Source organism: Lepidochelys kempii, chromosome 16 (assembly GCF_965140285.1).
Source record: "Lepidochelys kempii isolate rLepKem1 chromosome 16, rLepKem1.hap1, whole genome shotgun sequence".
NCBI lineage: Eukaryota > Metazoa > Chordata > Testudines > Cheloniidae > Lepidochelys > Lepidochelys kempii.
The window spans coordinates 26,512,447-26,533,914 of NC_136395.1; the positions used below are offsets into that span (position 1 = coordinate 26,512,447).

General features: G+C 49.8%; 1 protein-coding gene across 1 annotated transcript in view; it reads left to right on the top strand.

Annotated features, from left to right (window-relative positions):
* The window catches only part of ADGRD2 (adhesion G protein-coupled receptor D2), a 62,156-nt gene that overhangs the window by 661 nt on the left and 40,027 nt on the right, over window positions 1–21,468 (top strand). Inside the window, exons 2-16 of the mRNA XM_073314537.2 lie at window positions 3,590–3,667; window positions 4,275–4,338; window positions 5,252–5,488; window positions 6,480–7,133; window positions 8,282–8,380; window positions 9,026–9,111; window positions 9,706–9,984; window positions 11,884–11,995; window positions 13,885–14,019; window positions 15,320–15,434; window positions 16,720–16,825; window positions 17,157–17,212; window positions 19,250–19,376; window positions 19,699–19,802; window positions 20,567–20,669. Of these exons, the coding sequence (XP_073170638.1) occupies window positions 3,620–3,667; window positions 4,275–4,338; window positions 5,252–5,488; window positions 6,480–7,133; window positions 8,282–8,380; window positions 9,026–9,111; window positions 9,706–9,984; window positions 11,884–11,995; window positions 13,885–14,019; window positions 15,320–15,434; window positions 16,720–16,825; window positions 17,157–17,212; window positions 19,250–19,376; window positions 19,699–19,802; window positions 20,567–20,669 (2,325 nt within the window). The 5' untranslated portion in view covers window positions 3,590–3,619. The remainder of the gene's footprint in view (window positions 1–3,589; window positions 3,668–4,274; window positions 4,339–5,251; window positions 5,489–6,479; window positions 7,134–8,281; window positions 8,381–9,025; window positions 9,112–9,705; window positions 9,985–11,883; window positions 11,996–13,884; window positions 14,020–15,319; window positions 15,435–16,719; window positions 16,826–17,156; window positions 17,213–19,249; window positions 19,377–19,698; window positions 19,803–20,566; window positions 20,670–21,468) is intronic.

The window sequence follows — 21,468 nt, forward strand, 5'->3', positions numbered from 1 at the left end:
TGGGGGGTGGTTCCCAGCGAGGGGTACGCAGAGATCTGCCAGGGTGCATCAGCTCCTCTAGAGATTTGCCTAGTTTCACAACAGGCTACCTACAGAGCACTAGCAAAGTCATAGAATCATAGAATATCAGGGTTGGAAGGGACCTCAGGAGGTCATCTAGTCCAACCCCCTGCTCAAAGCAGGGCCAATTCCCAATTTTTGCCCCAAATCCCTAAACGGCCCCCTCAAGGATTGAACTCACAACCCTGGGTTTAGCAGGCCAGTGCTCAAACCACTGAGCTATCCGTCCGGACAAACTACACGTTCAGACAATGACTTGTTTGTACTGCTCTATGTACTACCCACTGAAAGGTAAGTACAGTATTTATATGCCACTTGATTTATTTTAGAATTACTTGGTAAAATGAGAAAGCAAACTTTCAGTAACAGTGTGACCCATTTGCATGTTTATGTCTGATCCTGTAAGCAAGTTATAAGGGAGGTGAAACTTGAGGGCACACAATACAAATCAGACCCATGAAAGGGGTACAGTAGTCTGGAAAGGTGGAGAGCCACTGTCTTGGGGGAGTGGGGTATTTTCCCCTGGAGTTGCCTGGCTGGTTATTTGGTGCAGCTGAGGAGCGGGTTGCCCTGTGTCTGTCAGTCTTCGAAGATTTGTTGATGAGGGGGGGAGAAGGTGGATTTACAAAAATAGTCACAACAGTTGTGGGTTTTACCCACTGGAATACAACATTAAATGATTAAACTGTTCAGAATAACACAATACCAAGTAGCACCCGGGGAAGATTATCTGTCAGCTTCCTGCCACAAAGGACCAGTGCTGGATTTTAAAATCAAGCCCTTTTAAGCGCTTTCCTGCTTATTTTTGCATCTGGTGCGAAGTCCAGTTTCAACAGATTAATATCTATTCAGTATTAGCTAGTTTCTCTCAAAACAAGACGAGTTTGATTTTAAGTAAATGATTTTTAAAACTTTGCAAGTGGATGTACAATATCCAGATGGGCTGTGAGAGAGGAAGTCTGTGCAGGCAAAACCTCCCCCAAGAATAAGAAATCCCACAACTTTTATAACTAAGTCTTTCAGCCCATCGCCTTCATTCTCAGGTATGTATTGGCTCCAGTCCCATCAGAGACCTACAGGGAGTTAGGTGGTCTCAGCATAATGACCAGCTGACAGTACAGCTGCTCAGTGCTTTGTATCTTGCTTTGTGTGGCTTGTGTACATGGCTGGCTCCTTGTGGGGAGAGGAGGTTATTAAAGTTCTCCCTGGGTCATCGCTGTGGGGTGAGAATTAACAGATTCATCCTGCGGGTCTCAGATATTGTGTTTATATACAATATCAGCCTTCCAGCTGCTGAACCTGCACACAACACCCCTCCTGTGGAAGCAATTACCTTCCCCCCACCTTGCACCCCAGAACCATTCTGCCCCCAGACCGCTCTCAGAGCCAGACTCACCCACCAGACAGGTATGGATTGTACATAATTTACGGTGAAGTGAAGAAATCCTGGAGCAAGAAGAGTAAGTGTGTGACTGGTGTCCAGTGCGGTTCAGGTATGAAGGAATTAATATTGCATGAAGGGGATAGAATAATTGGTTCTTAGTTACAGTGTTGGGGGAACAATAGATTCTTTAAACCTCTAGGCCCCTGAAGGGTTGATGGTGGGAAATACCAGGTATCCTGCTGGTTTGGGTTTGGAGTATGAAGTCTTCCTTTAGCAGACACATTTTATTATAGGGAGGGAGTTTGGTCTGGAGGCTAAAGCACAGAGCTAGTCAACAGAAAGTCTGGGTTTCATTCCTGGCTCTGCCCCTACTGTCTACCTAGCGGGTTTATTATCCATGCCACCCATTGCTGTAGCATCTAGGTGTCTGCCACATAAATTTAGTAGAAACAGGAGGGTCACTAGCAGACTAAATGGAGTTTCTGGGTTAGGATATTTGTTTGTTTTGGGGGGCAGGTGGGGTTCAGGAATAGGAGGAGTGTTCATTCCTTATGCTGGAAAGGCTTTCTCAAGGAGGAAGGCTTTGGAATGTTTCCTAAAGATGACCAGACTCTGGATTGGCCTGGTTTCCTCTGGAAGATTATTCCACCGCTGGATCCCCTTAACCAAGAACACTTTGTCCCCAGCTCTCACACGCTGTGTCCTGGGCTTTGGGATTTGCACAGTCCCAGAGAAGCACAGCTCTCCCTGTGGTTCATAGGTTGAAAATGGTCTTAGAAGTAAGTGTGGCGTGATCTGCCCTGGGTTCTGACTCATCACCTCCTAGTTTACACCTGGAGAAACCAACACCTACCTAAGGGATGTGCTGGGAGGTTCAATCCATTGCTGATAAAGGGCCTTGTGAAGCTGGGGTGAAAGACACTAGAGAAGGTAAAATAATATGAGTGTACTTTCCCTTCCAATAGACAAGAAGCTTGTTTTTCAATCAGATTTTTAAATGTTCAGATCTCTTTGTCTCTGATACAAGTTAATATAAAACTAAAGCAAAGTGTCATTGTCCTAAAGTGCAATCAACATCCCTTAGCTTTCCATTGTATTAATTGCCTTTGCCACAGGAGACTGGTGATATTTGCAAGGCGTGTGGACATAATGCTCATTATAGTCAGTCATCCCATTGCTACATGGTCATCTTCTCTAGTTTTCTCTTCTGTGCAGTCCCATGAGAGTCCCTTGACTCTTGGTCTTTGGCCCCTCCCATCTAGTCACGTTGAATGCGTTCTTTTGTTTGTCTTCCCAGCATTTAGCATCTCAGTCAATGTGCTTTTTTCTTCTTTTTGGGGGGAGGGAGGGTGAGGAGGGTGTTCCACCCGTGGCCAGCTAGCAATGTCTGTTTCCTCCAGACCTGCAGGCTGCTCTGTTAGAACCAGAGTCACTTTCACGTGGTCTCCAAATGCTTTTATTTTAAATTCTGACTGCCAAATGGATCAGCACTTCCTCTTTGGGCAATGTCAGCCCCCTACTTGCTTTTTGAAAAGATAGCTTTCGAAATCTCCATGTGGTATCATTTTCATAGGACTCTAGGTGCCAAGGATTGGCTATTGAGAAATAGATTTTGTATGTGCAGAAGCACCAGAGGGTTAGTGGTTAAGAGCAGGGGATTGGGAGTGCTCCTGGTTTCTCTCCTCTTAACTGTAATGCTGATTTGTTGTGTGGCTGTGAGCAAGTCACTTAGCCTCTCTGCGCCTCAGTTTACCCACCTGTAAGGAATAAGGGTTGTATCAATTTGTGATGGTTAGTCCCTATGCTACATCTTATCAAAACCTTTACAAGATCCCATTGTCTGGCCAGCTCACCTACTTGGAACCATTGTCAAAGATCTGGTTTGACACTGCTCAGAAATGTAATTTATGCATCTGACTTGATTTGGTTAAAAGCAGGAAAAGGCAGGTTCACTAACCGTCCGACTTATGAACTAGTGATACAGCTTCTGCAGTTATCGGCTTTTGGTATCTCATCTGCACCAGGCACAGAGTGGGCCTAGCAGACTACCTAGGATGGATATTTTCTTTCCCCCCATTTCTGTATGCAAGAATTAGCTATACGGCTGCAGTACATCTTTATCTATCATTGCTTTGTCCATTCCAGCAGAGAGGGAAAGATTTCCAACCAATCGACATGGTCCGGCAACACTCGAGACCTGAATACTGGTTCCTCAGCTTTCTGGTAAGTTTTACAAGGACTTAATTGCTTTTAGTAGCTGGATAATTTGAATTCTTAAAACAGCTAGGAATTTTCCAAAGACATCTCCCTAACAGTCAGGATGTTGAAACACGGGGCCTGAGTCCTCGGTGAGGTCATTCTGAGTGATACTGGAATTAATCTCCTAAAATAAAATGAATAAACCCTTCTATACCTTTTCTGATAGTTCGATGTATTTAGTCATTGGTTTGTTATTGATGGTACAATCCAAAGGAGATGGTTGCGACTGGTCATACTCTGGTGGGTTTCAGCAAGAGGTGGATTTCACTTGGCAGATTCAGGTACTTTAATAATAGCACTTTGTTGTTAGAGCCTCAGCAATGGATATTGTTATATTTCTAATTTTCTGATTATCCCATGTAACTGTGTGGAGGATAGTATTTCACTATGAAACGTTTATTTTCAGAGGTTCTTTATAGACATGTATATAACAAGGAAAACTTGCTAGAACAGTGCAGTGTGAGCAGAGACACCAGACTGCATGGGCTTAAACAGGGAACTCAGCAGTAAACGTACCCTCTTTGTTTATCGCCTAAACCTTGCTCCCACCATGCGGTGTTGTTTCTTGCAGATTGCTAGCCTGTCCAGAGAAGTCTTAGACTTTACTGCCCTTGCTGATAATCACACTTCAAAAGGTTAGTGTCCTAATCAGCACTTGAGTCTTTTTGTGTGAACAATATTCAGCACAGAGAATCTATGAAAATATGTTTGGGACTGTAAGAGCTAACGTTTACCCCCCGCCCCCTTCCCACACCCTTTTTTATATGGTTGTAAATTGCAACCAACATTTGTTGGACCCAAATTTGATTGCAGGTGTAAATATTAGTATTTGTACAACTAATTACCAGGTTAGCAGGTGAAAATCAGGTAAGCGCTGTCCAACTGCTGATATTTGTGCCTGTGACGCATTTGTGAGTGCAAACAATATGGGAGCAATTTTGTGAGTGCAAATTGCCACTTGCAAATATGGAACCGAGGGGAGCTGAAAAACGGGGCCTAAGCTCTGTCCTTCAGTCCCTGAGTGAGTCTCACTAAAATGTCTTAAAGTGTGTCCCTCAGGTGAACGGCAGTGTGTTTTGTTTTGTCCTGACATTGCCACTGTTTTGGGTGTTTCATATAGATGCATCAGATCTGAGGGCTGGGAGTGGGGAAAGCCAACACTTCCAGGCTCTCAGATCTCCCTCATCTTAGGCCCGAGGCAATCGGCTAAAGTCTGTCCCTGTTCGCCGACGTCCCTTTGTGCTGCGTTCTGGTGCGAGATTCTGCTTCTGACTTTTCAAGGTCTGCGCAAAGCCCATGTTTGCAAGTGCATGGCTGATCTCCTGCGTGAGGCTGACCCCAGGTGGCATGAGTGGGTGTGTGGCACGTAGTTAGTATCTTAATAAAATTATTAATGAAGCTGTTGAAATGAAGGCCTCAGGCGTCCAGGGGCAAATGGGCTGGGAAGGAGGAAATCGCTCTGGTGCTTTCTCCAAACTGACATGTGTCCTCCTGGCTCCTGTGCTGCATGGTGTAGCATGTGGCCCAGCTTGCGCATCTGCCTTTCAGATTTTGGTGCTGCGGCTGCCACCATTGCAACCTCGGGAGATGTTTATGAATATGTGGACGTCCCCTTGGACTGGTGGCATGCGAACAGACACTGTGAACAACGCTTTGCGCAGCTGCTCTTTGAGATCAGGGACAGCGAGCTGGCTTCGGTCAGCAAACTGCTGCGCTCCCACCAAGTGCAAAGCTCTGTCTGGTTAGACGAGAGGGAGGCATTCCTGCACAAACACAAACAGAGACGTGAGTATAAGATGGGCATTGGGGCAACTAGCTTGGCCTAGCCAGGGACAAAGAAACCCATGAAGGCCCAGAGGTCAGATACATCTTTTACAAAACAGATGTGTCTGGATATTGTGAGGGGAAGTTATTAGTCTGGAAGAATTATTCTTGTGATTTGTATTGTTGTAGGGCCTAGGAGCCCAAGCATGGACCAGGACCGCATTGCACGAGGTGCTGTACAGACACAAGCCAAAAGGACAGAACCTGTCCCAGGGAGCTTACAGTCTAAGTATAGGACAAGAGACAACAGATGGACACAGAGAGAAGGGGGAGTACAAGGAAACAATGAGAGAGTATTGGTCAGCAGGCCAGACAGTGGTACATCAGATGTCTCACCAGTATCCAGTTATTTGTAGGTATCCTGGTAAAGGAGAGTTTTAAGGAGGGATCTCATGCCCTGGGGTGTCATGGACTAATTCTCCATGCTCCACCTCAGCATCAAGGCAAGGATTGTTTTGCTGGATGTGTCCCCTGGAACATAGCTGCAGAAGTAATTCTATAAGTAATATGACTGGGGGCATAGGTTGCAGCAATCCAGCACTGGGTAGTCACATATCACTACTGTGCTGAGCATAGTCGGGTGATCTGGGAGGTCTTCTCTAGGCTCTGCCTGCAGAAGACGGGCCATTGGCGATGAGCAGTTAATCCCAAATTCATTATTTACCATCCTGGTTGCTGGAAGCGTCACTTCCAAAAGTGGCAATTGCAGAAATGCTCTAGCATTAAACTCCCCTTCCCTCTCCGGGCATCAATCTAGCCAGCATCATCCCCTTTAAAAGTAGCTGAGACCCCTCAAGCATGTATTTATGGTATTGTGGTGTGCTGGGGTCAAGGGTCGTTAGAATTTGTGGGGATGAAATAAAAGAAATGGTTGTTTCCCAGAGAGAGGGAGCAGGATTTGGTCCAGGTTCCTGCCCTGTCTTGGCTGAAGTTTTGAATGTTCCTCTTCCAGGAATTCACACAGCACCAATCCTGGTGTTCAGAAACAAAACAGACACTAAGTACGTGAAGGTACTGGCCAAATTCCCCGTGATGCCTGCTGTCACCGCCTGTGCCCACATCCAGTGGGACAACAAGACCCAGGAGATTTCCACCGTCTTCTCCTATGCTGTCCCGGCTTTCATTAACGAGTTCCAGCTGCGCGGCTTTGTTGATGAGGAAGGGTTTGTACGATTTGCCATCATCGTCCACGGACACCACTCCCCGTACCTGCCCGTGTTCCGCAGCGACGGGCTGTGGCATCACTTCTGTGTCACCTGGCAACAGCGGAATGGGACATGGGCCATCTACGCCGACGGGAAGAAGAAGGCCTCTGCTGCTGGACTGTGTGCCGCAGGGCCACCGGCCAGCCAGGCTATTTACGCTCATGGAACTTTTATTATTGGACAAGACCAAGATTCACTAGGGGGCACCTTCAAGGAGAAAGAGTCCTTCAGTGGGAACATCACTGACCTGAACATGTGGCGGAGAGTCCTTAGCAAAGAGCAGATAGAGAGAGTCCGGTCGTGCTGCCTGATAGAACATGAGCTTATCTTCAGGTGGGGCAGTTACACTCTGGAGATCGAGCCCGCTGTACAAGAAGTGACAGCACAGTTCCTGTGCCCAGGTAAGACTCATTCGCAGCGTCAGGGCCTCGACATACTTGGCTTTCCAGGCTTAGGTTCTGAGCTGCAGATCAGCAAAAGGCAGCAGCTTTCTGCCAGGTACAGCTGTACCGAAGACAATAGGCCTCCATGCGGGTGTAAGCATCACCCATAGGAAGAGAGGTTTGCACCGGGAGGATGGATAGCTGGGGAATGTTTGGAGGATGGTGTATCTTTTGGGGAGGGAAAAGAAGGTCGGTTTGAACACTGGGGGAAGGGGGGCGGTTGCCATCCAGGTAAGACCTGAGACCAAGGTCCTGTTCATTTGTGGTCATTAAAGATTCCATGGCACTTCCTGTCATGAACTCCAGTGTCCTGGGAAAATTTGCACTGGGCTAATTATACTCTTCCTCCATCATGTTTCCCCTCTAGTTTCAGTTGGAGAAGTTAGGCTTCGTCTCCACTGGCAAGTGAAAGACAAAACCTTTGTCGTTCAGAGAGATGTTAAAAACACACACACACACACACGCACGCTGAAAGACAAAAGTTTTGTCAATGACAAGTGCTTGTGTGAACAGCGGTTTGTCGTCAGGAGAGTGCTCTGCCAACAACACTAACGCCGCTCGTTGGGGGTGGACGTTTTTTGTTGGCGGGAGAGCTCGCTCCCACTGACCAACAGCCGCTCCGCTGCGCACCTTTTAGCGGCACGGCTGCACTGGCAGAGCGTGGAAACAGCCTCAGTCTATGCTTGCTCCCCTGTTATCTGTCAATTTCTGTTGTTGGACCCTTTATATCCTCTTCCTAGTGCTTCAGGGTCCTCCTGAGCAAAAAGCGCTGTTTAGCACCGTAGTTTATCCCAGCTGGCTTGACAATTCCTAATCAAACCCAGAACTCAAGCCCTGGCATTTCTGTCTCCTTGTGGTGTATCTGGGGTAGGCATCTAACTGTGCAGGCTGCCTGAGAAGCTACGTTACGGAGCAGCGCAAGGAATCCATGCGCCAGGCCGTGCATGGGAGAACAGTGGGGCTATTTAAGGAGCAACTGGTGATTTTCAGCCTTAAAACAAAGTTTGTGGCTCATCTGTGAAATGTCCTGCCCGGGGGGGGGGGGGGGGGGGAGGGGAAACAGTGCGTGTCTCAGCATTCTGGGCCTCATTTGTGTATCTCCCCAGGGCCTGTGGAGCAATGCAGAGTTCTTGACGTTGGCAGTGGTGGAGTTCGTGACACTTCTTGTTCGCGTTCCTTGCCTTTCGTCTGCCACTACAAGAAGGGTACAGCCAGTGATGTATTTACTATTTCCGTTATGGTAGCACTCAGGGGTCCTGGCCAGGATTGGGCCCTATACAGACACCCAGGAAGACACAGTCCCTGCCCTGAAGAGTTTACAGTCTAATCTATAATTTCTAACATTTTCAACTTCCTGAATTAAATAAATGTCAAAATGTGCTGTAGTCACAACCTCAGGACAAGTGTGTCCTGGCTGAATGCAAAGCAGACAGGCTCCTGCTTGCTGCTCTTACAGATTTTAACTTTATCTTCAGTTTATTCAGTTTTCTGTTATCCATACTGCACGTTGCAGAACTCCTGGGTATTGTCTCCCTTACAGTTACAGCACTGTAGGGTAAGATCAACTCCAAGCATCTCTGGTCCTGTTGCGTGAGGAGATGGGCTGAGGGAGGGGAGGTCACAGAGATCAAAAGTTTGGCCGAGCTGCTGAAATGTCAGCTCTTGGTGTCCTCCAGTGGATGTCTTTGCACTGAAGGTAAAAGGCACAAATTACCTCCGCAAGTGTCGGCAGTTTGTCCTGATTGTCCTCCCAGCACATCAGTGAGTCCCAAGGAGCTACTGCCCAGGCACTTGAAAATGGGACATTTCTGGGGATCGCGGCAACTCTTATGTCTTTGTGTTATTCTCAGATGTGTATTTACTCTTGAAGAAAACCCAATCAGAATCCAGCCCGCCACTGATCAGTAGGGTTAATATCCTCGCAAATGCTACCGTGGTGAGTGTGTGAGAACCCAGGCCTTCGGGACCTTTTGTTGCTGGGAGTTCCCAAAGCTTAGAATAGTCCAGAGCCGACTTGCTGTGCCATTGTTCATTCTTGTGCGTGTTTCTTTTCCTCCCAGCCTTAAGCTGTGTACCCTTGGCCCCTCTAGTGCTGCACTCCAGGAGTGGGAGGAACCTCACGAATAGACCCACCACCTCTTTTTCTGGCTTTTTAAATATTTACCTTTGTATCATTTTGACAAACCATTTCACAGCACCGGGGCCTGATGTGGGGGACTCATTACTGTGAGCAGGGGAGCCCTGTATACAGTAGTGATTCCAGGCCTCGTTTGCACACTGAGTTCAGCAAACACCCATATACTCCCATGTGGCAGAGCGGGACAGATCTCCCTTCCCCTGCACATGGTGCATTTTGCACTAGTCACCAGCTTGCAGGTCAATAGCTTATGGGTGGCTGGCAGGGCAGCCTCCTTGTGTATTGGAGGGTGGGCACAGAGCATCACCCATAGCCCTTAATAAAGTCCACATCATTTGATGTCTTTGGACAGAGGTGGGGTCTGCTCTGGGGTAAAAGGCTTTTCCTTGGCAGATTCCTGAGAATATTTTCTTGGGCGATGTTAGAGACATGAACATCTCAGCAGCTGTCAATGTTCTCCATGCTCTGACGATCGTCCTGAGGGAGGAGGAGATCCCGGTGAAGCCAGCTGACCTGCTGGGCGTGGTCCAGTTTCTAAAGCAAGTTTCAGACGTTGAAGTCCAGGAGCAGGAACAGCTGGAGATCCTGGAACAGCTGAGCCAGTATTACGTGGAAGTGACTGGACTGATCCTGGAGGAGCAAAATACTGACAAGTGGTCAGAAATCAGCCAGGTGAAATAGGCTTGTGATGTATGCATGAACCCAACTACCTGCCTCGCCTCAGCGGAGTCTGTAGACACTGCAGACTAGGGTTATGTCACATCTGCCCGTACTGCTGGGGTCTGCAATTCCTTGATTCACTGGATCACAATGATCTGATGACTAATCCTGTGGGTGGACCTAGTGTGGGGCAAACCTCCAAAGGTCAGAGTTTGGAGCTGGCTGGAACGGGAAGAGGAGGCTCTCTCTAGAGATTGTTGGTGCGCTGGGTCTCATGCAAACAGCCTTCCTGGCAACGTCATGGCACTTGCAGTCCAGCTCCTGGCTGGAGCCTGGGATTGCACAGACAGCATGAAAATGAGGTTATTAGGGGGCAGGGGTGGAGGAATCTATGGAGGAATTAACCAGGCGTTCTGAACCTTTGCAGTGATCCAGTTTGGCTTCAGAGCTGCATGAATATTTTGAGGGACAGCGAGAGGGTCAGGTCCCTTCCAACCCTGATTATTCTATGATTCTATGATTTCTGAACTGTCTCGCCCTGCCCTAGAGTAGCACCAGTACCAGGAATTGCTGTGTTTGAAGGTGCAAACCCTAGACTCCTAGTTGGATGCTGTCAAGCAGCATCGGGCAGCCCATCAAACATCCTCCTACAGCAGTCTTTTTGCTTGCTCCAGTGATTGCGTGCTCTCTCATTTGCTGCTGTCCAATGCTAATTCTCCAGGCTGCCCCCCTCCTTGCAAGCTCCCTTGGGAGCCCCCCTCGGCTTCTGTCCTGTTCAAGCTAGCTTGCCTAACGCCATGACACTTGCCTTTCAGGGGCCTGTTCCCTATGGGGTTAACGCACTCCATGGCAGATCACTGAACCCGTGCCTCCCCCTCCACCCTCCCGCCCCGCTGTGCCTGGCAGGGATGGTGTGCTAGCTTTTTAAAATTGCATTGTTGTAATGTTTGCAGATGGGATGCCAAGACAGCATCTGTTTCCAGACTCCAAACTGTTCAAAACACTGTAGATCCTTGTGTGAGAAACATTCATCATGTCCCCCTCAGCGGGGGCCTTCTCCATTAGATGCTGGGATTGCTTTTATCTTGTCCTCTCATGTCAGCCCTTTCTGTATGACCTGGCCCCTCCTGGGTGTATGTGCAACACCTACCGTCATGGCCAATTCACTGGGGATTGAACCAGGGACCTCCAGAGATCACGGCATGAGTCTTTCAGCTTGAGTTCAAAAGTCAAGCTCGCTGGCTGCGGTACATGCAGTGGCCAGGGGTTAAGTGCACGGCACAGCCTTCTCCTGGAGAACTTCTTAGCTGCATCATAAACCCACTACTACTCCCAGGGATTCCCCTTTAGCTCGGGCGGTAGCGACCTCTGCAGGGGGAGCTGGAGGGTGTGAGCTCTGTTGCCATGAGGTTCCGAGTGCCCTCGTTATGCAGCACGATCACACTTGTGATACGCAGGATGGTCCATGTGCTCAGCACCTCTTGGGATCAGGCCGTGAGTTTGTAGCTCTTCAAGTAATGGCTCAGTTTCTTGTGGGCAGCTCTTTCCCTTGTGAGTCGGTTTCAGGGGACATGGGTGTGTTCTACAGCACAGCCAACCCCAAGTGTTCAAAAATCAGGAGTCAGGCCCCCAAAAGCATGAGGTTTAATAATCAAGTTGAGTCTTGTTTCTTTGCTTGTTGTTTTTTTGAGCGAATTTGCAAGCTTTTCTCTGCTGTCAGTGGGGCAAGAGACTTATTTAAAACAAAGGGAAAAGAAAACAGAAAACTGAGATTTTCATGTCATCACCTGACTCCTGTAGCTGAGGCTTTGAAAAAAAACAAATATCATGAGACATGAGAGTTGGCAACACTGGTTCTAAGCTGCACCACTTGATATAAGGAAATCTCACAAATGACTGTGTGTTTCTTAGATTATCAGAGGGCCTATGACTGTTGTAGAGAACATGGACAGAATGGCCTCAAACCTAGACCAACTTCTGACTGCAGAAAGGACAAAGATAGCGATCCAGCACAGGAACATCAGTGAGTATGAACTAGCCGGGCTCCGGGCAGCCGTGAAAGCTTGAGCCACCTTGCACTTGAAAGGGGCAAGAATGAGCAGCCTTTATGGCAGTGTTAGTTTGGGCTGGGATGGTGGTGGGGCAGGGGGTGTGTCTCCAGCTGGGAGCTGTTACCCAGCAAGTTCCTAGCCCAGCACTTTGAAGGTGAAAGTGGTGTAACAGGGTTACTGTCCTGGCTGGGGGAGTGGGGTTTTTCTGCACACCCACATGCAGCCCAGAAAGAGTGTGGCTGCTCCCAGGGGGATCCTGTCTCAGGAAGTAATCTTGGGAGGAAATTCTTGGCAGCGTGTGCCTGTCCTGTCTCCGGGAGAAAGGGAAACTGGTATCAGCAGCTCCGGCAGCAGGAGGGAAACTGCGCTGTACCCTTCTGTGGGGAGAAACGGAGGTGGTTCTGTTCACTTATCCCATGCCTGTGTCATTATTGGGGGAACAGGCATGCCTCGGCTAACTCCCCCGAGGTCACATAACACTGGGTATACAAGGGCTAAGCATTATGGCCAAGGATTTCAGCTACGTCTGCTGATTTGAGACGCCCTGGTTTGTGGGCACGCACCTGGAGGTGGGCCTGCCTGTCGGAGATGTGGAGAGCCGATAGCTCCCGCTGACTCTTTCTGGTAAATCAGGCTCCGGCTGTCTGACACTGCACACTGGGAGGCCTCATTTGGAAATCTGGCTGCAGAGAGTAAACTTGCTATTTTAAGGGTGGGAGGGGATGCTTGAGGCGAGCTGTGGCTATATTTCCTTCCTTCCTGATCACTTAACATCACACTGTAGTTTCATTTTAAACTGCAAACCAGGAAGCGTAATTACAAGAAATCCTTTCCATGCAGTCGCACTGAGGAATGCTCCAGTCAGCATGACTTTCCCCAAGGTCTCCACAAGAGGGTGATGTTCCCCCGCACATGGCACCTCACAGCTAGGTACACATGCAAGCTCAGATCTCCCACTATTTTAACAAGGGCTTTCCACAAACTTGAGTTCAGGCACTGGCAGGAGAAGCTGAGGGTCTAGGCAGCGTCTTTGTCTGAGCAAACGGGTGGGCTGGGCTGGGCCTTGTTCCGTAAAACACTTCAAGGGCGTGGGTGGTATCACGGGTCTGAAGTGAGGGCTGGGGTGTCTGGGGAGGTGGGGGTAGTGTGGGGAAGGGATCATGCAGACACCCCACCGAATCCTAGACTCGGGGCACCCCCAGTAGGTCAGTTTGTCCCATCCCTCCCCCCACGCTCACACCCACACAAAGCAGGGGTGCGTCCAGCCATCTGTTCCCCTGGACTTCGCTCAGTTTTCAGATCTCTGAGTTCCCACCATTTCCTTTGGCCAGTGATGTCACCATCTGAAGGGCTCACCAGGAGGCTGGGTATGAGGGGAACCTCCCCCACGGGTTCTATTGCTTTGTTCTCTCCTTGGTCCTAGGGGTACTTATGGGGCTGCTGTGCTCCAATTGGCTGGAAGGGCCTCAGGCGAGATTCTCCAGGGTTTGAGAACACCCGGCTCTGTTGTGTTCAATACGTGGATCTGATAGGACACTGGTTGACACTGTGCTGATGTGTGTCTGCTTTGCCCTTATTGGAAAGGGTGTGTGTGTGTTGTTAAGCCCCATGCCATAGATATGCCGTCCTCTAGTTCAGCCTGTTCCCTCTGTGTAGCTAAACATTATTACATGACAACCCCCAAGGGCAAATATTACGCTGCTCAGCTGGGGTTAAGGTGGGGAGTGAACTAAGCCTGAATGTGACTAGCTGATTTCCAGAGGAATCCGATGTCTATCCTGAATATTCTGCTCAGGTCCCCAGGCCATGGCATTTTGTGTAGTGGCTTTGGAGGAAATACTGACTGGGGTTATTTCCACAGGGGTTGAAGTCAGGAAGATGGAGCTCAGCCAGCAGGAGCCCAGCAGTGATGTGTATCTGATCCAAAGCCAGGAGACAGGCGGGCCTGACCTCATAGAAGTTCCCCCTGAAGAAGTAGAAAGACTTAAAGCCAAAGGTAGGGTGAGGGCCATGTCCTGCATCCTGGAGGGGCCCTCCCTGACTCCACTTGGAGGAGGGAAGCTTTGTGCAGCAGCTTCGTAACAGGGGCTGGAGGTAGTACCTGAGTTAACATATTCTGCTCAAATTCTGTGTGGAAAGCAGCTGTATGGAAGCTGTTCTCAGTGAAAGGGAAATGGGTCTGGGTCTCGGAGCTCTCCATGCACAGGTACTTCAGAGACTTGCAGCAGTCTGTGTGCGCACGCCACCCGGGTGCCTCCACCCGGACCTGGAGAGACGGGGCTTGGCTCCTGGCCCTTTTACTGCCTAGCTTCTCACTGCTGTGGTGGACAGCCTGGGGGCTCACCATTGTCAGGCATGGCTGTGTGATAGGGAGTGTGACTGCTCGGAGCTGAGACCGACCCGCTCTGGCACACAACTCACCCAACAGCCACATCCGGGTGAATGACTTTCAGTCACAACTTGGGGTTGGGTCAAAGCTGGTGGCAGAGTCATCCCTAGGGTACAGTGAATCGGGGAGACCACTCCGGGCCCCATGCTTTGGGGGACCCCGTGGGCCGGCGTGATTGGCCAGCGCGGTCGGTCCTGGAAGTGATGGGTTGGTCCCAGACGTGACTGATTCATCCCTTCTGCCCCGCGCCCCATTAGGGTACAGCCCTGGCTGGTAGCACTGGCCTCATTGCCCATCTCCTAAGCCAGCCAGTTCCCTGGATACGAACTCTGCAGCAAGCACCAGAGACGGACCGTCCTTCGCCCCAGGCACAGTTGTCTCTCGTGAGGCAGTTGCTGGAGGGGAAATGGAAGCGGTAATAGAGATGTTATGCACGAGGATTTCTCTGGCATCATAAGGCCAGCTGAGACGTGGCCTGTCTCTCATAGGTCCGTGGCTGGCTTCCATCACCAGAGCGTCTGAGCTGTGCCCAGTCGTTAGTGACTTTGTCCTTGCCACAGCCCTGTGGGGGAGGGGTGTTCTGTGATTCCCATTGCACGGGATGGAACTAGGGACCATCACAGAGGTGAGACTCTGCCATTGTCTCGAAGTTTTGGGCTTGTTTGAAACTAAACCTCAAAGGGAGTTGCAAGGGGGTGAACCCAGAGGGTGTAACCCTGGACATGGCTGTTTGTCAGCCAAGGCCCCCTGTGCATCGACCTGGGTGAGTTTCTGTCAGCTCTGCCCGTGCCCCCGGGCTGGCCCACTCCAAAGGAGAGCGTTGGCGCCTACAGCAAGCCGAGTGGCGTTGTCAGGAGTACCGAGCAGAGGCTTTTTCGCTTCTCCCACTCCATTGTCTCCTGTTCAGGTCTCCACAGAGTCACTGTGATCAACACGTGGTACGGCTACTCCTCCCTCCAGTGCTTCCTCGCGGGGAGCCGCACCGTGTTCCAGGATGGGGCCGCGTCTGACGGAGGACGGAGGTGAGGGCGCGTTCGCCTGGTCGTTGCACTGCTTCCCCCTGCCCCTGATAACCGGGGATGTGCCAGTCAGACCTGGCCAGGCCCCGGGAGTCCACGGCAGCATCAGTGCTTTGGGGGTCCTCCCGCTGCCGCAGCCACATGCAGCCACTAGTTCTGCACAGCAAATGTCTCCCAAAGCCAGGGATAGACTCTGGTCCCAGGGCACAGGGACTTGCACTAGAGAGGGGAGCAGGCTAGTCCATTCTACGGTGGCTGGTAGCTAAGGCTCTGCTGAGGGACCCAGAGGCGGTCCTCTCCTGGGCAGGGTTACCTGCGCAGTACGCCCACTGCAGAAGGACATGGACGAGCCTGCGGAGAACTCCTCTCACTGGGATGAGTGAACAGCATCCAGAAAGAACTGGCCCGGTCCCCACCTCAGTTCGGTGGCTGAATTTGAAGCAGAGGTTCCTGGGGCTGGGGCAGCGCAGACACTGGAGGGGCACCAGGCTGGAAAGTGGCTTGAGCAAAGCACTCGCCGGCCGTGTGCCTGGCTGTTTTCCTGGGAGCTCTCTGAGCACTAGGTGGGGACAGCAGCCTGTCACCTCCAACAGGCAAGCTGTTCGCTAGTTTCCTGCCTTTTGCAGTTTTACTTATGCTGCTCCTTGGCTTGGGATGATTTAACCTGAAGCCTCATTTACATTAGCCATGGGGGAGGGGCTGCCTGGTTTTCGTTTGCCTGCTAACCCCCAATATGTTCTGTCCTAAAGATCTCTGTGCCTATGTCTGAACAGCTCGCCCTGAAGCAAAGGGCAGGTGGCTCTGATCACTCCAGTCCCAGGTGTCAGCTGGAATGGTCACTGCTTGATAGACAGAGACCCTGAGCTCCCCTTGCCCGGGCTGCCAGCCCAGCTGTGTCTCACATCACCTGGATATAACTGATCTATGGCACATGCCCCTGGGAGGTAGCCTGGAGTTAGGGTTTAGAAGAGGATCTGATATTAATATGAGCAAGAAAACCATCTACAGGTACATTAGCTAAGGTACATCAACACATCATCATCAGCCGGGGCAGAAGTCCATTATGGGTCCATTATGGAGAGGCAATGCCTTCTTGGAAGCTTTTGCATTGGTGACAGGATACTAGGCTAGATAAGCCATTGGCTGCCTTTGTTTCAGCAGTGGGGCTCCCGCCCTGGGATAATTATTTCCTTGTCAGTGATCTTCCCAAAGATTTTATTCATCAGTTTAAGAAATGACCCCACTGCTCAGCTCTCCTGCTTGCTGTGAAGGATCTCTCTGTCCCCAGGTATCTGAGCACACAGGTGGGCTCCGCCATTATTTCATCCGTTCTACGCAGCGACTACCAGGAGATCAGCACATCGGTACGCTATCGCCTGCAGCACCGCACCCAGGTACCCTGGGGCAATGCTTCTCCTGTCCATGATGGAAGAAAGCAAGAGCAAACAAAGACTGCGTTGCAGAGTCATAGCCCAGAGACAGGGACTGCATTGCAAGCTGGGCAGACAGTGGGAGGCTGAGCCGAGCTGTCTCCTAGGACTCAAATTCCCTTTGAATTTAAAATTTCCAAAGTTTGCCCCTGACTCATCTCAGACCCAAGACAGCTTCCAAGGGGAGGTGTGAGACTAGCAACCAAAGGCGGGGAACAGGCCTGGGTTAGCGCATGGGTCAAGTTGCAGCGTGCCCTAGAGTGTCTGATCGCCTCTTCTCCGCCTCTGCCTGCAGGTCCCGCCTGACAAGATTGTGGAACCGAGCTGCGCTTTCTGGAACTTCAGCATCAGGTGCCTTTTCCCAATTAAAACTCACAGTGTCTGAGCTGCCCTCTTCCCCTCCCCCCCCCAGTAAAATAACCCGGTGGGTGAGTTCACTTCTCCCTGCAGAGATGGGGCAAAACCAGACCTGCCTTGCAAAGAAGATATGCGGGCACAGTGCTAACATTACTGTGGACAGCTCAGTGGTTCCTTACTGCTTAGTCAAAGCCTGTTTGAGCTCCCTCTACATTTAAAGGTGTCTCAATGGGAATACATTGGCCAAACTCGTAGTCCTCCCACTCTTCTCAAGGGGGTGGGACTGGAAGCCTCCTGGGTCACGTTCGTCTGATTTGTTTCCTAAACGCTCAGCAATGAACCCGCACAGCTCTTCCCCACTGCTGCTGTTCGGAAGTAACGAACTGTTGTTATGACCAATTTAAAAATGGAGAAACTGAGGCCCAGAGTCTGACTGATTTGGGCAAAGCCATCAACCCCGCAAGTGACATCTCTGGAACTGGGAGTTCCCCTCTCCCCATCCCACTTGCGGGCCAGGAGTGTACACTGCTTGTCGGGTCAGTGAAGGCGTGCTGGGGATTGGCATCTTTGGGATAAGAGTTCAGGATGGTCAGGTCCTAAGCAAGACTGAAACACATGTCTACAGTCATCAAAAAACAGGGGCACTGGCTTTTCTGACTAACTTCACACCTCAGACAGCCAGGAATCAGCACGTCCAGCCCCCTCGATGCTCTAAATCCAGGGCAGATCCAGGAGGTGTGTGAATTACTCAGTAAACCCTGTTAGCCTGTGTGGTGCCCAGTTTGTGAGCTCAGTCTGCTCTCGTGCGTTTCTCGCACAGCTTATGCTGTACAGAACATGCTCACCGGGGGAGTGGCCTGGCGCAAACAGAGTTCTCCAAGCCCCCATTGCCTTTGTGACCAGGGATCCAGCGAGGATAGAGACGTGACGCTGAGAGCACTGGCCCCTTGAAGCAAAATGGTTGACAACCCAACCTGTTGGTGAAGCAAGCCTTTAGCTAAATCGGTTTCTGTCCTCTGCCGCATTAGAAATCCCAGGTCTCTCTGTGCTCTGACATCCAGACCTGCTGCAGTTAAGTTCTCTCCTGGGATGATTTCCTTTGGAAAAGTTACTCACAAGCAAGTGACCTTTCATGGCATATGAGAGACTAAAACATAAAGCTCTGGTTAATTACGGTTCCTGCCTGTGACAAAGACGGGCTGGGCTGAGAGTTATAGCACTGCAGGAATGCAGGGTGCAAACACTTCATAAATACTGCCTGGCACCGGGGTGTGTATTTTACTATACATCACTGGGGTGATGGCAGTGGGACAGTGAAGTTTTATGGATCTGTAATTAAATCATCTGAATGCAGAACCCTGCTTCCCCAAGCCATGTTTATGTCACAGGCTCAGTGTGTTGCGGCTGATGCACAGAACTGATTCGGTGGACATCGATGGGAGTTTTACCTTTCCTGGCAAACTGTGAACACAGCACACACGTTTGTGGATCCACTAAGTACATGGACATGCGGGAGAGCTGGGTGGCTTGGGCCCTGTCTGGAGCAGGAATGTAGGATGTGTTGGAAAAATTGTAATTAATATGGGTTCGTTTATATAGTTTGAAGCAGAATTTGTGCCTGGTGAAGACAGGGCAAGTCATGGTTATAAATATGTTAGCTGGTTGTGGGTGTCCTCATCTCCCCTCAGCAATACCCTGCTCAACAAACATGTTTCTAAACACCACTTGCACAGTGCACATGAGATGCAAAATCCTGCTTAAAACCATATGAGTTAACACGTATTCAAACACAGCCTATTTTTCCTCATCTAGACACAGCTTGTCTCCGTTCCTGCTGAATCTCTGAGGTATCCTGGCCAGCAGGGTGTTTGTATTGTGTGAAATCCGCTTCTTGAGCTACGTCCTCAGTACCCCATCACTCCTCAACACAATTCTGCTTCCTCTGGGAATGTGAATTTCTCCTCGGAGCTTTGACTTTCCCTTGGGATGACTGATAATTTCCATGTACTTTTTCCTCTGTCTCCACGTTAGCCCAGACACCGGGGGAATGTGGTCCACTGTAGGCTGCTCCATCATAATGTCTCACCTGGAATCCACAGCCTGCTTCTGCAACCACACCACCAACTTTGCAGTGCTGTTGCAGGTGTATGAAGTGCAGGTAAATAAGCAAAATCTCATGAAATGATTGGGCACACTCTGCAGGCATGAGTATCTGACCATGGTGATGGGCACACTGCTGCAAACAGAAAAGGAGTACTTGTGGCACCTTAGAGATTAACCAATTTATTTGAGCATAAGCTTTCGTGAGCTACAGCTCACTTCATCGGATGCATTCAGTGCTCAAATGCTTATGCTCAAATAAATTGGTTAGTCTCTAAGGTGCCACAAGTCCTCCTTTTCTTTTTGCGAATACAGACTAACATGGCTGTTACTCTGAAACCTGCTGCAAACAGTACGTGTTTCTATCTGTTTTGGAACAGAGGAGCTCAGAAGAGGAGCTGACTCTGAAGACCCTGACGTTTATTGGATGTGGAGTTTCTTTCTGTGCCCTGATTGTTACATTCATTTTATTCCTGGCAGTCGGGTAAGAAGAACCTAGACATTTGTAGCATTCATTATAGATTGGTGTGTGTGTGTGTGTGGTATTTAATGCACATTAGGTCCTGTTATGCAGCTGTAGCCATTTTGTTCCAGCGGGCTGTGTCTGTTCAAAAGCTGAGTGTAGGGGGAGCGGGTTTGTTGTTGCAGGCTTGCTCACCAGTGCTGGGTTTGTTTTTGTGTTTTTAATGGGGTAGTCCAGAAGCACAGAGCTATACACACAGGGTTGTTCCCAGGGGCTGGGTGCACACACCGACTGCTTGTCGTGGGTGTCACTGTGAGCGGAGGCTGCACACACTGTTAGTGTACAGGTGCTCATGAATGCAAGGCTGCTGGAATTCATTGTTTAAAATATGACTGTAGAAAGATCACTGCTGCAACTGCTGTGAAAGGAAAAACCATTTCCAAAAACCATCAGGGAGACAGATCACTGAGAAGGTTTATAAGGAATAAAACCCGCAGTGCCTTGGGGGCCCTGACAGTGCCACTGACCAGGGCCAGTGGGCACCGAATAAGCCCTGAGTGGCAGAGTAACTGCGCTGCCAAGAGCATCAAGTATTTTTCCTCTTTTCACCCATGCTTTCCACTCTCTTGGGAATTGCACCTCTGTGATGAGCAGCAGAGAGGTCAAAGGCCACACGGTGGAATCCATATGGTCTGACGAGTGGCTAGTAAGAAAATCGCGCACAGCTGCCACCGAATCCAGCCATGCTTTTTAATGACCAAGGTTTTCCATTTCCCCTTCCTCAGCGTTCCTAAGAGCGAAAGAACAACCGTGCACAAGAATCTGATCTTTGCTTTAGCTGCAGCTGAAGGTCTGCTCATGTTTAGTGAATTGGCCAAAACCAACCAGGTAAGAAGGCTAGGAGGCATCTCATCTCACCCGGTAACAGATGCTGCCAGACTTCTTGTTTGCTATGACATTGTGGCTACAGCCCCTAAGACAAAAGACTAGTCTCGTTTATTAACGACTGCCTGTAATCTGTGTTGAGGAATAATCAGGATCACACTGCCCTTAGGAATATGCTTTGCACCATATGTAGGAACAGTCCATTCCCCACTCCTGGAACTATATTTATTTTTAACCCAGAGAATCCTGCAGGAAGAGTCTGCCATGTAAAGTGGCATAAAATACCAGCCTGAGATCACACCACCTGCTGTGACCTCATAGGTTAAGCAGGGACTGTACTGGTCAGTACTTGCAGGAGAGACTTCCAAGGAAAATCCGGATGCTGTAGGAAGTGGTGCTTTCCTCCCCAGGAATGCGCTGGACCAGTGTCCTAGCACTGGGGAGCATGGGGCTGCTAGAGGTGCTGGGCCCATTCTAAGCTACCTCAGTATCTTTTACTTCAGCTGGCTTCTTGAACTTAGTGACCTGGGCAATTACACCAGGGATGAGTTTGGCTCATCCTCTCTGCTTAAATTGTCCCAGTACTTTCAGTGAGCGACAGTGTTCTCCTTCCCTTCTGGTACACAGCATTGTTGTGAGTGTTCAAGGCCTGCCTTTGACCTAAGAGCTGGTTACGTTTCTATGGTGGGTGAAGTGATCCTTGTGGGTGTTTTTGGTAAATCAGTTTGTCAGGCACTTTGGGTGCAAGGTGCTCTGTAGCTCTCAGCTGGGCAAAGCACAGTCTGGATGTCCTTGTTTTATA